At 42.6% G+C, this 15,777-nt stretch overlaps 2 protein-coding genes across 2 annotated transcripts; one reads left to right on the top strand and one right to left on the bottom strand.

Moving 5' to 3' along the window:
* Positions 1-587: 587 nt before the first annotated feature.
* On the top strand, positions 588-2,020 carry BCR41DRAFT_424537 (hypothetical protein; the record flags this gene model as incomplete). The annotated part of the gene is made up of 5 exons (XM_022030447.1): positions 588-672; positions 737-1,012; positions 1,110-1,285; positions 1,382-1,507; positions 1,758-2,020. The coding sequence occupies exons 2-5, from the start codon at positions 891-893 to the stop codon at positions 2,018-2,020; spliced, it is 687 nt and encodes a 228-aa protein (XP_021878320.1). The 5' UTR covers positions 588-672; positions 737-890.
* Positions 2,021-4,513: 2,493 nt separating this feature from the next.
* BCR41DRAFT_373282 (Rap1-interacting factor 1 N terminal-domain-containing protein) lies at positions 4,514-7,879 on the bottom strand (the record flags this gene model as incomplete). Its single annotated transcript, XM_022026756.1, has 7 exons — positions 4,514-4,941; positions 5,485-5,602; positions 5,702-5,792; positions 5,913-5,996; positions 6,113-6,177; positions 6,316-6,413; positions 6,502-7,879. The coding sequence occupies 7 exons, from the start codon at positions 7,877-7,879 to the stop codon at positions 4,514-4,516; spliced, it is 2,262 nt and encodes a 753-aa protein (XP_021878319.1).
* Positions 7,880-15,777: the final 7,898 nt, after the last annotated feature.

Here is a 15,777-nt window from a genome sequence, read left to right as displayed (position 1 = left end):
GAGAGATGTATTTTTAAAGAGAGAGAGAAATAGTTTCAGAGAGCGAAAAAAATAGAGACGCGTACACAATTAATAGAGGGGTGGCTTAAATTTTCGCTCCTATACGTGTGTACGTAACTTATTCTCACAAACCATTTATTATTTAGTCTTCCATTGCATCAAATGTCGGACGAAATTACTCTCTTTTGCATTATCGATGGTGAAACCACAGCATTCTCTATGGACATTCTACCGACAAAGACGGTAGATCATCTCAAATAGAAAATCAAAGAAGAGCAATCACCAGTATTTGGCAATATTCGTGCAAATGAGCTTGTTCTCTTTCAAGTCTCTATTTCTTCATCACCAAAGAGACAAATTGTTCCCTACAATTTAAACAAAGAACAGGACAATAAGCCGAAAGAACTTGAAGACCCTACAAGCGATATCTCTGAAGTCTTTGGCACAACACCAACAAAGAAGACAATTCACATCATCATTCAGCGTCCATTAGTTGGTAATTACATCTATCTCATGAATTGTTTTTTAGTAATGATTATAGTGATAACGCATCTAATTAACTAATTTAAAAAAAAAAAAAAAAAAAAGCGGCATATAGCTTTCCGGCTGTTCAAGCGCCGCAGACAAGCCGTTTATCTTTGTCACCACCATCCAGGCCAACTTCACCATCTCGTAAGTACACAGTGGACGAGAAACCTGATGCATAATCGGGATGCTAATTAGACAACTAATTTAGTTAACTTCATAGAGGGCCTGGAGACAACAATCAAAAAGATCACCACTCGCTTCTTCACCGATGACTCGCCAGCAGTAACATTCCTCAACAAATATGTCAAAGTAACAATGGAGCTTCCTGTAACGACAAATGGAGTACTCAGTTTGGCTAGAGCATGGAGGCGTGGAAAGACTTCAGAATGGACTATTCTTACTTCAATGCTTCCGTTATTCATAGTCTTGTTACTATTTTGTTAGTGGGCAACGGAGTCAAAGAATATGGCCCACCCATGTTTCCGTAAGCTGATTAAGCGGATATTCAATGACATATACCCTTTGCCATTGGTTCTAATGATTCTAATGTTTTTTATTTATATTACATTGGCTTATATTAGCCATCTAGAATTTGTAGGGTGGCAAGATGAAGATTCTATTCGATCATTCATAAGTCGTATCAAGGACCAGCTCCATGATGAAACTTGGCAGCATAGGATTGATATGTTGATTCCTCCAGAGGCAATAAGTTGTTGTACAAGAGACTCACCGGCAGATTTAGATCAATCGTCAGTAAGTACCAAGCTCCTCTTTATTATATATGTATACTTTTCACTTATATATTTTATTTTCCGCTTATATATTTACCACTGGATTTGCTTATCTTTATTAGGCGCGATTGAGGGAATCATCTCTACTAATAACTCAACCAAGTGGGAGACTATCCTCACCAACACAGAAGCCATGTTATCATCATGGAATAATAAAGAACGTCGTGGCAACATAATTGGGGTACTTAGTAAGTTTTTTTTTTAATTTTTTTATTTTTATTTTTCTATTTTCCATTCTTTTATTCTTTTATTTTTCTATTTTTTCTATTTTTCTCTTCTTCTATTATTATTTTTTTCTATTTATTCCAATACTGAGACCTATTGTCATCATTGCCAATGTTTACAAAGCTAACAACAACTTTGTACGACTCTTTAGTCAGGACGACCAACAAGATGAAGAACCACCTGGAACAGTTGTCATCATTTTCTTCAATTGAGGACACACTCGAGCTATCCATGTATCGATGGTATCTCTCGGTGGGAGTACTTTTATCTTGGAGGATGAAGCGCTGTTAGTGGAAGCTGCTTTAGGTCGTATCAAGATCCTTGGTGGAGATGCTCGAGTTGTCATGGATGAACCGCTGGTATTACGTGCTGTACAGAATTACTTTAAGCAAAAGGATCTTTTGTTCATTTCTGCTGCGGAGCGAATAATGCTTACCTCAACTAATCCATCAGTGCATGGGAATAATTGGAAATAATGATGCCTCCTGTCTTTATTGAAACCAAAACAATGCCGTTTTCGAAATGGCCGCTTCTTCCAAAGAATTGTGCAATTCCCAATGAACTCAAGGGTGATGTTTCTATTGTTGGATACAGAGAGGGAGAGAGGGTGGACAGCTTGCAATATCATATAACACTGTCACTACACTTGTGCTGAATATAAATCCAAACAATAGGTCAATAACGACCCTTTTGATAGAGGCAACAGATGCTATGAAAATGCCAATAGATTTAAACAAAAGTTAGATTTTCTTTATTTTTGTTTTCATGACAGGCGCCTTGATGGTTCCAAAGCCTTTAGTCTTTAGATTTCAATATTATAACCTCAACACCTTGTACTTTTTTTCTCAGTAACATAAGGAAAAAAAAATAAAAAATTGCACAATGATGTAAAGTGGTGGCAAAGTTGGTAACATCACATCTCGGAAACGGTGTTGTTATGCTTATTACATGTAGCTACCTTATATTTGTAGATCGATACTTGACTCGTTGCTGAGTCGTGCTGATAAGTGGGTACTGTTAAAGGACGAGCTGATTATAGAGACAAGGGCTTCTTAAAAAAAAAAAAAAGATAAAAGAGAATGGATGGTGCAGAACGCAGGATGGTGTTTATTCAATGGGAAAAAAGAGATATGAGGTATGAATAGAGTATGTTTATGTGAATATTAGGAGGCGGGCTGGCTGCTCGAATGTGACAGTCGGACCGTTTGTGCGGGGTTGTTTGAGTACGCAGCTTGTTCAGGTGCGGCTATTTGGGTACAGTGGCTGTTTGTTTAAGTGCGGCGGCAGCTGTTTATTTAAGTGCGGCTGTTTGTTTGGATGCGGTAGCCTCACTGCGAGCTATCGAGCCCTAGTTGGCTTAGGTGGATTTATGTCGTTTACAGTCTAGTCATGGAATGAAAAGAAAGAGATAGACAGGAAAAGAAACATCAGAACAAGAGCAGTAGAGCACAGAGCGATAGTCTTTAGAACTTCAGTAGGAGTGAGTGTTTGGAGAGTGTTGCTTACCTTTTGTCTTGACTGAGAAGGCTGATGGTCGAGGCGACCGAGGAGAAAGAGAGAAAAAAAGAAGAGGTTCGTTTTCTTACTATTTCTCATGTCCGCAAAAGAAGAGGAGAAGGAACGAGTGGTGAAAGGATTTCAAAAGCGTGGCGTAATAAGTACCTTGTTTGCTGTACACTCCAATAGAAGATAAACAAAATAAAAGATAAACAACAAGATAAAAGATAAAATAAAATATACGTGTCATTGATCATCTGTCACATTTCAAATGATAATGAAGAGACTCTCACGATTAGAGATGGGGAAAACACTCTGTCTGCAAGGCTCGCAATAAAGGCCTGTCCACAACCAACCAGAGCATGAGCTACATTGATCTCGAGCTATTTACTCTTGTTGGTAAATGAGACCATCTTCTTTACCCTCTTCTTCTATTTCTCTTTCTTCACTCTTAACAAGAGATAGCATAGACTATGTGGAAACTATACTTTGGCAGATTGCTGTTTTTCCAGAGTGTGATAGAAAATAGCACATGACAATTCTCAAGATACCTCTGCAACACTAATATATCGAAAATGTTCCTAATGCATGCCACGCTAAATGACTGAATCCAAACAAATGGCTGTCTCCTGCTGTACAGCTCCCGGATCTGAGTAGCTAATGTATTCATTCCATCGTTAGCACGACCCCATTTATGTTGTGCGACTCTATAAAAAATCTGCAGCAGCTCAGTTCAAGTAGGTTAAGAGATGGCCTTAAATGTCTCCATGTACTGAACCATTTGTGTTATCACTGGACCTTGGCTGTCCAACATGGGTTGACTGTAATCCATGCCGGGTATATCTCGTTTGATGTCATTAGGATCACTCAGGATCATAAATGTATTTTGATAAAGTTCACATAAGCCTGCTCATACCCTATCACCGTACCATCTACAACCTGGCTAGTTCTACTGATAATTGCCTTAAGTTTTTATGCTACATTTCACAAAGAAGAGAAAAATTGAAAAACGAGAACTTGGCCAGAAAGTTTCAACAAAGAAAAAGACGACTGTGTAATATTGAGTATATTCATGTTGCTTACAGATTATAGCCCAGAATTTATACTGGAACACGCGGAATGCCGTTGGCGTATTTGGATCATTGGAATACTCAGGCCAAATACTGGTGTTTGTGGTATATCTCTTCATTCGAACGTCCTTGGAAAATAATAACCGGAAGTTAAAAGATAAGTGAGAATTGAATATGGATTGCAGCACCACATTATCCGAGTATTTATTCATTCATTTTCTATATATAAAATCGAAATCCTTTTTATGTGGGCTGGAGGGCTGGAGGGCTGCAGTGTTAGGAATGTAAAAAATGCTATCCTCTTGTACGTGCGATCAGATATGCCATTAGACGAAATATGCAACAGTCCTCAATATGATCCAAACACCTGTACAGCGGACCGAGGGCATTGATCCCTTTAGTTTAAAACTCCACAGAGGCTGATATGGCTTTCCAGAATGGAGCCTCTAATGCAGTCCCGATGACTGATTCACCTGTTGCCAGCCAGGTCTTGAGAATGAATTCGAACGGCGATAAGATGACACCACTTCTTAGGCTCTCGTTTTTAGGAAGCGAGACCACACCACTTGTCTGTGATGTTGGTTCAGAAACAGGATAGACGGCATTATAAATATTGTCATGAATTTTGTCTCGAACTTGGTATTGAGCAAACATAAGCGTTCTGGGAGAAAAAATCTCAATAACACAAGTAAAGAAATAGTATATCATGTCCGCTCGAATGATGTATCCTGTCGATTCTGTATCGTGTTTCAATAGTGCAAGCTTCTCAGGGTCACAGTTCGGCCATTCGCCAGGAATGAGTGCTTCCGGGTTGCGCCGTGACAATTTTTCTACAAAAAATAGCAGTGATGACAGAGCACGATCTGCCTCAGCAGTGGCTCTCATACCTTGCATAAGAATTGAGGGCGCTGTCATTCGTTAGACTACATCTATTTTCCCCTCGTATCATTTGGCCATTGAAGGTTCAGATATTGAGCAATGAATAGCACAAGACCGTACCTTGCTCTTGCAGATTGATATCTCGGATGGCTCTCACGATGGTTTCCCAAGTCGTCGCACACCGCTGCGTAAGCAGAGGTAGCTCCGTCAATCCAAGTATCTTCCAATCTTCGCGTGCTGCTTCCTGAATCCTATGTTGTAGCCCAACAGTTTGGTAAACACAGTCCAGACAATTATCCAGCAAGTCCGTACGGACCCAAGATGCCTCTGCACAGCCTAGATCCGAAAATGTGATTGATCCAGGTACTATACTCTGGCGCCCTTCCACAAGGTCTACCGAAGTATTAAGACTACAGTTAATTGCCAGCGATATTAAAACTATCTTTTTGAACTAGCTATTATATTGTTTACTAGCAGTTATCAACGCTCCATACCTTGGCCGCCAGAGTTAGAGACCAGTGCCGCAATGAGTCTGAGCGCGAGGTCACGGACATGCTCAGACTCGTCCACAATCGCAAGCTTCAGCTGCGGAAATAGGACCTGATCTGCGTACTGTGATAAGCGCAAGATGAAGATAGCTCGTTAGAGATCACATTTTTTGTCCTCAAATTAGTAGCACTGAACTTCTGCTCGAAATATGTCTCAACATACCTTTGATAGCCTGGAACCGAGGGCATAAATAAGGGATATCCAGGTGTTGAAACATGCTAGTCGAATGCGCTTCTGCCTTTCGTTAAAAAGGCTAAAACAGGGACAAGAGCAACAATAATGATGGATATTAGAGTCCACATAAAGTTTTCCCTTTTGGGGCGAAGACTCAAGGTATTGGATGGACAAAGCATAAGTGCGAAGCAAAACCTACCAGTTTGCGAATGGGGTAAGCATTAGTTTAAGAGGCTTTTCGTTTGCGATATATCCGCCAATAGCAAAATTATATATGAGTCGCCTAATAAAAAACAAAAAATAAAAATAAAATGTTAGTTTCAAACATTGCATCAGCCATTATTTGGAGCGGAAAAAAAAAAAATAAAAAAAAAACAGTTCTTCGAGTCCTTGGCTTACGTCCATGCTTGAAACGCGGCCATGTTGATTTCTGTCCTCACGGATGATGTCGAATTAAAACATTTCTATTTGCGGTAGATATGTCGAGATCAAAGCATTATATGCGTAAAAAGTGAAGAAGGATAAACAAAAAAAAAAAAAAAAAAGTTAGAATAGTTCAAGGATGTGTCATAATGCAACACCATTATTGCCGATTATATTACCTCCACTATCTTTAGCATGGGGTTGAGCAATGGACTTTCTTGTAGTCTCTTTCCCATTAATGTGACTAGAGTGCCCCAGACAGTGATGGCGTAAACCTCTAAAGTTACAAGAGAAACTCTTAAATATTAATCAGACATCCTTTTTAACATTGAAGAAGAAGAAAAAAAAAGTCCGTATCGTCTTACCATCATTAGCATCCAGAAAGTTTGCTGTCAAAACCTCAAGGAACTCAGTGCTATAATCATCCATGAATTCGTTGACGGCCTGTATTCGCCTTGGATCCTCCTTTTCAGTCAACTTAGGGATCGTCATTTTCAACAGCTCCAACGCTCTTGACCGGATACCAGGAATGGGTGATATTAGTGTCGTAAGTACAGGCATGAGCCATGATTGGACTGTTACCACGATTTCATTAGGAAATTGTGTAAATACGGTAAACATGCCTCCTAGGGATCCACTCGTAATACTTGGCGACTTGAATCGGGACTCCAGATTATCCAAGAAGGCCTCGATCATATGCGGGAGGAACGGAAACAAGAGTCTTTGAGGGATTCTGGTAGAGTAGAGAGCCCATATTGCCAAATTACAAGTTGGTTTCTCATCCGCTGCATTGACCAAATTTAAGATTCGTACAAGTAGAGCCTCGATTTCTTTTGAAGTAAACAACGCGACAATTGTCTGGTTGAAAAGAAAGTAGCCTGTACACTTTAGTGTCGCCTGAATCAAATTCGGAGGGCTACAAAGATCTAAATCCCTAATGAGATACCTCGCAAACCATCCCAATGACTCTTCCACTTCCTTCAGATAGAAAGGGTTTTCATCACCCTCTCTGAACTTGGCCTGCAAGTTAAGGTAGGCTGACGAGCGTATTTGAGCATCCTCAGACTGCAGTGACTTAAGAGCTTCCTTTACAAAGGGTTCTCTCTCCGAATAATCGCTCCCTGTAGTTACAACAAAAGGGTTTCTCATTTTAGTGCTGTCAAGCTCATGGTCTCGGTTCAAACCGCGCGTCGAAGATGGTGACTTAAGAATCCCTTTCAATTTGGGAGCAGACGCCGCGTTGGGGATCGACAATAGAGACTTCTGTTTGTAAGGGGGGAATGCGGCGCGTTTGCTTGAAGAAACTTTTACGACAGCAATCTGAGTGGGTAAAGAAACAGGAACATCAGTTGCCACCAAAGGCTTATGGGATACACCACTTGGTGGTGCACTATGGCTTTCTTGAACATTGTTGTTTGGTGATTCTTGAGGTGCTGCGGTGGGTGCTGTGGCTGAAATGCCTTCCGGCTCGTCCGTTGACTGGCGTCGGTCTTCTCTAGACGTCCGCTTCGAGCTTTTAGATGATGACGCAATATTCGATGGCTGTGATGATGCGGACACTTCTGACTCCTCTACAGGTCTGTTGTTGTTGCTGTCGTTAGTACTATCGTTATCGTTAATATCGCCAGTCGACGTCACCCGACGGCTCTTGGGGGAAGGTGAAGATGGAGAGGTTTTGGTAGTAGACGTTGCGTCTAGTATCGTGATTTCTGCTTTTCTCTTTTTGTTTGTAATGGAATCCATTATTTCTCGGTGTAAGTCGCGTGTACGAAAGAAAGTGAAAAAAAGTGGAAAAAAGTGAAAAAAAGTAAAAAAAGAAAAGAAAAAAAACAAGAAAGGGAAAGATAAGAAGAATAGAGGAATCTTTAGTCAAGGGGATCGCAGTGAAAAGAACGAGAGACTATTTGTTTGAAATAAAAGGCTTGGTGACAAAGAAGTGCGTTTTAGAAAACAGTTGAGATTGTGGACAACAAGATGGTGGCAAATTTTAACAAAGTGGAACAAGTGAGAAGAGTCAAGATGTTAATTTTTTAACTTTTATAGTCGAAAGCTAAAGTTGGTCCCAAAAATGATGGTGAAATTTAAAGTCACATCATATATTGGCGCACATGATACCAATAACCAAATTACGTCTTCACTCTTTATTCAGACAATTATATAAACACCATGACCAAAAAAAGTATTAGCAAAAGACGCTAGCCGTTCTCGGTGGAAGTGAAGGCACAAGCCGAAAAACTGAAGTCTGTTCCCCTTTCCTCTTTTCTAATAAGGATGGATAAAACATATGCAAAACACGAACTTGAACGATATTATGACACCCTGACATCTCTTGAATACTGTCAAATAGAGCATAAATTTGATGTCATGTGCGCCAATATTTGTGACTTTAAGTTTCATATTTTAAAATACTTCTTTTGTGAAGGTCAGTTCATTCATTTCGAGACCAAGTTCACAGTGAATTTGACTCCATAAACTACTTTCGGTTATAATGAATAGGAAAAATGGTTTATTATATAAAAGGGCTCATTATCAATGTCATACTGTCTTCTCCTGAATTGCCTTTTCCATTACTATTCTCTTCCGTCTCAACACCTCTTCTTGCAACATCTTCTGTTCTTGTTCAATCAACTCCAATTTCTGTCGAAGCTTTGCTTCATATTCATCAACATCTGTCCTGTGAACCGGTAGCACCTTCTACAGTCCAGTCTCTACAGCATCCCGATCCCGTGGCGCGTCTGTCGTAGCCTTTGCAGCGGAAGTAGTAATTGTTTGATGTGTCTCACTTTGCTCTATCTGAGGTATAATCTGCCAAAGTATAGTTCCCACATAGTCTATCCCATCTCTTGTTAAGAGTGAAGAAAGAGAATAGAAGAAGAGGATAAAGAAGATGGTCTCCTTTACTAACTGCTGTAGTCAATGAGGCCACAGACAGTGCAAATGTGAACGCACTGTAACACGGTAAGCGCCTGTAACAATACACGTCCACAACTCCACTAAGGTATTCATGTGCTTGATTGGGTTGCTCTTCAAGGCCGTTGATGAGTGGATGTAAGTATATAGCCAGCTATATATTACCGAGTAGCTTGCTACCGATAGCTGGCACAGCTTAATCCATTGGCTTTACTATTGATTATCGCTACCAACATTCTATTCCTATTTCGCATTCACAATAGTCACAGATCCATCACATTTTCAGACAAAAGACAAAGATCATTGTGTCTGATCTTGCCTTTTAATATTTATTGTTAATTGTTTACTATGCTGTGGTTTCCAAGCTGCATCCTGGCCCAAGAGCGGTGATGCCCATGGTACGTTTGCATGAACCGAACATTTCCTAGTCGGCTTGGATTCTTTTGATGTTGCTTTTTAGCATATTCTTTGATGGCGCCTTGGCTAACTGGCCTTGGAAACCTTGGTTGACTGGCCCTAGTGGCCTGGCTTTGGGTTAGCTTCCCTTGGTTGACTGCCTTTGATTATCGGGACTCTTATAGGTTGCCCTTGATCGACTTTGGCTTTGGCTTTGGTAGTCTTTGATTTCCTTGATTGCAGCAAACTGTGTTTGATTGATTGTGGTTGCCTGGCTGCCTTCGATTGCTTTGACTAAGGTTTTCTGTCTTTAATTTTGATGAGGGAGTCTCTAGCTGCTATGACAGAGCCAACCGTCTACCGACTTTGGGCCTTGGCTGGCTTTCAATGAGGTTTCTTTTGGTTGAGTGGAGTGAGCTGGTTGCCTTTTTTTTTTTTTTTTTTTTTTTTTTTGCAGTGACGTGACTGCTATCTGCTGATTTTTGGTTCTGACTTTTGGTTCCTGGCTTCTGGCTTTTGACTTCTGGGTTCTGGGTTCTGGCATTTGGCTTCTGGCTTCTGGGTTCTGGGTTCTGGCATTTGGCTTCTGGCTTCTGGCTTCTGGGTTCTGCCTTTTGGCTTCTGGCTTCGGTCTTTTGACTTCCGACTTCTGGCATTTGGCTTCTCGCATTTGGATTCTGGCTTCTGACTTTGGCTTCTGGCTTCTGGCTTCTGGCTTCGGGGGGTTTTTTTTTTTTTTTTTTTTTTCTTTTGAAGTTTTTATTCTTTTTTTTTTATTTTCATTTGAAGTTTTTTTTTTTTTTTTTTTTTTTTTTTGGTTTTTTTTGGGGGTTTTTTGGGGGTTTTTATATGACCGTTGGCTCTTAACTGTTGGCCGTTGGCTGTTGGCTGTTGGCTGTTGGCTGTTGGCTGTTTATTAGCTCTGAGGCTATTTCTCCAGGCGCTCTATGTTTCGGTTTTTATCTTTTTTTTTATCTTTTTTTTTTTTTTGTTCTTTGTTTTGTGTTTTGGTTATTTGCTTTTTTTTTTTTTTCTGCTATTGGATGTTGGTGTTGACCGCTGACTGCTGGCTCTTGACTATCGGCTTTCGGCCCTCGGCTGCTGTCTGCTTTCTGTTGGCCCTGCGCTCCAAGCCGCATTCGAAGCATGGTGCTCTTCGATCTAGTTTTATGCCTCAAGGCCCTCTACTCCCCTTATGACCCTTGCTCTCGCTTCTCCAAGCAGAGGTCTCATTGCAATAGTCTATCGAACGACTAGCCAATGAAGCCTTACTATGACCAGAGTACCTTTGGTTCAGACGGCAGGTAACAGGTCACACAACATGACGCCTCTACGCCATGCACTACACACTACAGCCAGGCGCCTGGTGCAGCTTCGCTAATTGGGGTGATCTAAGTATGATGTCAGTAACAATGAACTATTTACTAAACACTATAGAGCTCCGAGTTGCCAAGATCCCACCTAAACAGAGAGAACAAAAGCAATGATAGAATCAAGTTAATATGCTCCTTGCTATGTATGCGCATGTATACTTACCTGAGGTGTTATCAGGCCTCGATAACACCTGATCCTGATCCTGGTCCTGATCCTGATCCTGCTGGAGGGGGGACCTCCTTGAGGGCCGAGACTCGAGCTCTATAGGCCTAGTAAACAGGCCACTGCTACTGACTTACCATACTTGGATGACCACAACTGTGTGTCATCTGTTACCTACGCGAAATCCCCAAAGGCACTCGGATCAAAGTAAGGTCCAGAGGCTAGAGGCTCTCTAGAGCTACTACAATGATCCCCCTTCAAGGAGTTGCGAGGGCTTGACGGAGGGGTCGGCGAAGGGGATCGGCGGGCAGGCGGGAGGATGGCCCGACGGAGGGCCCGGCGGGCTAGAGCCCAAGCGGATGAGCCTTTAAGGGAAGAAGACAAAAAAAAACACGCGTGGTTAGAATATTTGGTAATCAGAGCACAGCAGAGTACAGACAGAAAGTCACGACATGTACTCTAAAAGAAATTGTACTTACAGCTCCGCTTTCGCCCCATTTCGATAAGCACTGCATGGGTCCATTGCAGTCTTTGGGACAATCGTCGCCGTGAGCCTAGGGCTACAGCTAGAAGGAGGAAAACGAAACAAAAAAAAAAAAAAAAAAAAAAAAAAAAAGAACGAAGATAGCTTTGTAAGTATGCTGAGCTTGTTCCATGGTAGGGACAACCACAAGCAAGACAAAGCGAAGGCATGCATAAACTATATACTTACTTGATGACAGCGCCGAGGGCTCTTCTGTGAATGACCAGGTGAGGCTTTTTTTGCTTTTTCTGGTCTGTAGTCTGCTGTTGAGTTGCTCAGAGTGTTTCCTAGCTCTGCTCTGTAGCTGGCTAGGAGTTTGTATCATTTGTGGTCTAACAGTGGTGTGAAAGAGAGAGAAAGAGAGATAGACAGGGAATGAAAAGTCAGAACAAGTACAGCGCAGCATAAGGTGAGAGAGTTAGGACTTTAGTAAGGGTGAATATTTGTGGAGTGTTGCTTACCTTTCATGTTGGTCGATGAGGCTGAACTGGAAGAGAAGAGAAAAAGGGAAAGAAGGGAAAGAAAGAAAGAAAGAAAAGGAAAAAAAAAGGAAAGAAAAGAAAAAAAGCTTATTTTGTATCGGAAGCACTCGCGAGTAAAGGACGAATGGATGAATGATGAGTGGTTTTTGAAGTCGCGCAGGAAAAATGATAAGTGAAACCAATTTGCGATTTCAGAGTATTGACTGAATAATGAATATATCAAGCATCTTGCTTTTTGTACGCTCTAGAGCTCTAGAGCGGCCAAAAAAAAGGAAAAAAAGAAAAAAAGAAAAAAAAGCGGCGTAGCGGAATTTGAAAATGGATAATATGCGCAATACATGATATCATCCGTCATTTTTCATATGCATACAAGAGGGAAAAGAGAAAGCACTCATGGGTGGAGGTGGGAAAAGCACTGCTAACATTCCGTCTTCCGTCTTCAAGATCTGCAAGATCATATAAACAACAATATTAGGCTGCAATCAGAGCACGAGCCACATTGCTCTCTCTGCATGCTAAGGTGGTGCAACAAAGAAAGAAATATCTATTTAGACAGCGAGCTAAAGTAAATGGACGAGATTCAGAGCACAGGCATATTAACACTCGCTTTCTCCACCTTGTAAGCATATGAAAATTGACAAATGATATCACAGGTGCGCTTATTATCGATTTTCAATTTCCGCTATGCCGTTTTCTTTTTCTTTTCTTTTTCTTTTTTCTTTTCCTTTTTTTTTTCCTTTTTATTTTTCCTTTTTTTTTCTTATATGTCTATACAATGCACTATTTTGTACTACTCATTATATTTGACTCAATAGCTCTTTGCATACTCATTAAAAGGTTAATTTTACCGAGGTGGACTATGTCTGCTTCCCTTATCTGCCGTGTAAATGTTTTGACCAACCAGAAAATAGCGAACATCTGACCGAGGGCGTCATGGCGGAAAAATTACACAGCGTTCTCGAATAATATGAAGAGAAAAGCATATTATCCGAGGGAGCCGACCTATAATGTGTCACTTCTTTTCTTTATTAATTCGCCGAAAATCCATTGTCTACGGTACCATGTCCGTATGTGTGTGTCACCTTTCTTCATTGAAAATCCGACGAGAAATAAAGAAAAATAAACTAAATAAAAAGATCCCTCTGCCCTGCAACTCTGATCTACATCTTTCTTCTCGTCGCTCCTGGAACTCATCCGTTGCAGACTATTATCTATTCGTTCCAATGAGCGACAATTCTACCGACAACACTCATAATGCACTCCTTCATGAAATCAACACTCTTCGTCAGCAGGTGGCTGCCCTTACGCAGGCCAACCCTTCCTCCTCTTCCCCTTCCCCCATCACCATTGATCGCCCACAGGCCAAGATACTTGTCCTCTCTGATACCCTCAAAGCGGCTGTACCTTCCCTTGACGGCTCTCATTTCTTCCGTCCCCCGGACAACTCTGGCGACGATAACATCCTCACCGAGTACGTCCTCTATCCCAAGAACCCAGATCAGCAGTACAAAGCGCCCTCTCTTGAGTTGCCTTGGCCTCAGGAGACCACTTCTTTTCAACGAGTGGACAAGTGGTTATCCCAACTACAGGAACGTCAGGCCCACGCTACGCGACCCTTGGACGAATTCCTGGCAGAATACTTTCACAAAGTGCACGATCCTGCATTACGGCAGATCGTCGCAGATTTTGGGCATGTCATGCGATCTCATCTGGCCGTTACAGCACGCCAAATCACCGATCTGCGCATGGATAATTTTGTGTACGCAAAGGGTCTCAAGCCAGCCCCTGATCATGAAAAGACTGCAACTATCACTAAAGATGATATTGCAGCCCGAATTAAAGCTGCTGAGGAGTACCAGGAGGCCAGCAAGCCTCGCAAGACAGCTTTGCAAAACAGAGGATCCGGTCGCAATTCCGGTTCTCGCAGCAGGGGTATTTACTTTAACATGTACCCCCACCAGCAGCAACAGTTCCAGCAATTTCCATCACAATCGCAACCTTATTCACCAGCGAATCATCATCAAGCACAACAAGCCACACCTCCTCAGCTCACTTACGGGTATGGAGAGCCCATGCATAACAACCAGCAGGGACAGTATTTTTACAGAGGCAGCCGTGGACGGGGACGCGGCAGCGCCAACAAGAGCCAGTAGGGGGCCGTCTGCACCTCTACTCGAGGGCTTGGAGGCTCCTCACGGACGACAGGTGGGTCCGCTCCGTGATTGGAAACGGTTTTCAGATTCCCTTCCACAGACAACCTCCAATAACACACACATCAAGAGCCCTTTCCCCGCATCTATCCAAGGAGGAGACACTGGCGATAGAGAACGAAGTGATCGCACTTCTGGCCAAAAAAGCCATAGAGCACGCTTCGGGACCTGGTTTCCAGAGTCGTTTGTTTACTATCCCCAAGAAGACAGGGGACCTCCGGCCTGTCCTCAACCTACGTCCTCTCAATCAATTTATCATCACAGACTCGTTCAAGATGGAGACGATTCAGGTAGTATGCAATACCCTTCAGAAGAACGATTATTTGACGAGCATCGATCTCAAAGATGCTTTCCTTCATGTGCTGATTCATCCACATTTTCGTCCTTACCTTCAGTTTCAGTGGAAGGGTCAGCTGTATCAGTTTCGCACTCTACCTTTCGGGATGTCACTGTCGCCGTTAGTCTTCACGAAGGTCCTACGCCCGGTGTTGAGATGGGCGAGGCGTCGAGGAATACGGCTGACAGCTTACATCGACGATCTGTTGATCATGGCCAACTCCAAAGCCCAAGCAGAAGAGCACACGAATCTTGTCCTGGACAAACTCAAGTCTCTTGGATTCCTCATCAACAAGGAGAAATCCTCTCTGATGCCAACGAAATGTCTAGATCATCTGGGTTTCACCATCAACACCACCGACATGACCCTCTCGGTACCGAAGTCCAAGGTCAGGGACATACGGCGAGAAGCAGCGAAGATGCTCAGCAAGGGATGGACGACGGTTCGCAACTTGGCTACGTTCATAGGGAAAGCCATGGCGACGACAGCAGCAGTATTTCCAGCTCGTCTAATGACGCGGCATCTTCTGGCATTGAAGAACAGAGCACTCAGCCATCAGGGGTCATCTTGGGAAGCGACGATCTCACTGGACGACAGAGCTCGAGCCGATCTGGATTGGTGGACACACCAACTCAAGGAGTGGAACGGGACGTCATGGATTCAGTCGCCAACTCAGATGGACGTGTACACAGACGCCTCCGACCAAGGCTGGGGGATCGTCATAGGGCAGCGCACTTGGACAGGGCTATGGCCACCAAACATACGCCACCAACACATCAATTTAAAAGAGTTACTAACCGTGTACTACGCAGTCACTCTACCGCAAACACAAGGGAGGATGCTCAACCTAGTAATCGACAACACAACCACCATCGCTTACATCAACCGGTTCGGCGGAACTCGTTCACAACCTCTGATGGACCTGGCGGACAAAATATGGAAGCATTGTCTAGCAACAGGCACAAGACTCAGGACCACATATGTACCTTCAGTATTCAATCCAGCAGATGCACCATCACGCCGGATGCAAGCGCAGCTCGAATGGAAGCTGGACCCGTCATTTTTCCGTCGTCTAGACCAGCAGTGGGGGCCTCATCGGATAGACCTCTTTGCATCGCCCAGCAACAACCAGCTTCCTCAGTTCATGACATGGAAACCTCATCCTTTGGCAGTGGACTTCGATGCGCTGAGACACAAGTGGAGCCACTTGGGCAACCTTTACATCTGTCCTCCATGGAACTTACTTC

This window comes from Lobosporangium transversale (genome assembly GCF_002105155.1).
Source record: "Lobosporangium transversale strain NRRL 3116 chromosome Unknown BCR41scaffold_38, whole genome shotgun sequence".
Taxonomy (NCBI): Eukaryota; Fungi; Mortierellomycota; class Mortierellomycetes; order Mortierellales; family Mortierellaceae; genus Lobosporangium; species Lobosporangium transversale.
This window is presented reverse-complemented; position numbering and strand designations above follow the sequence as displayed.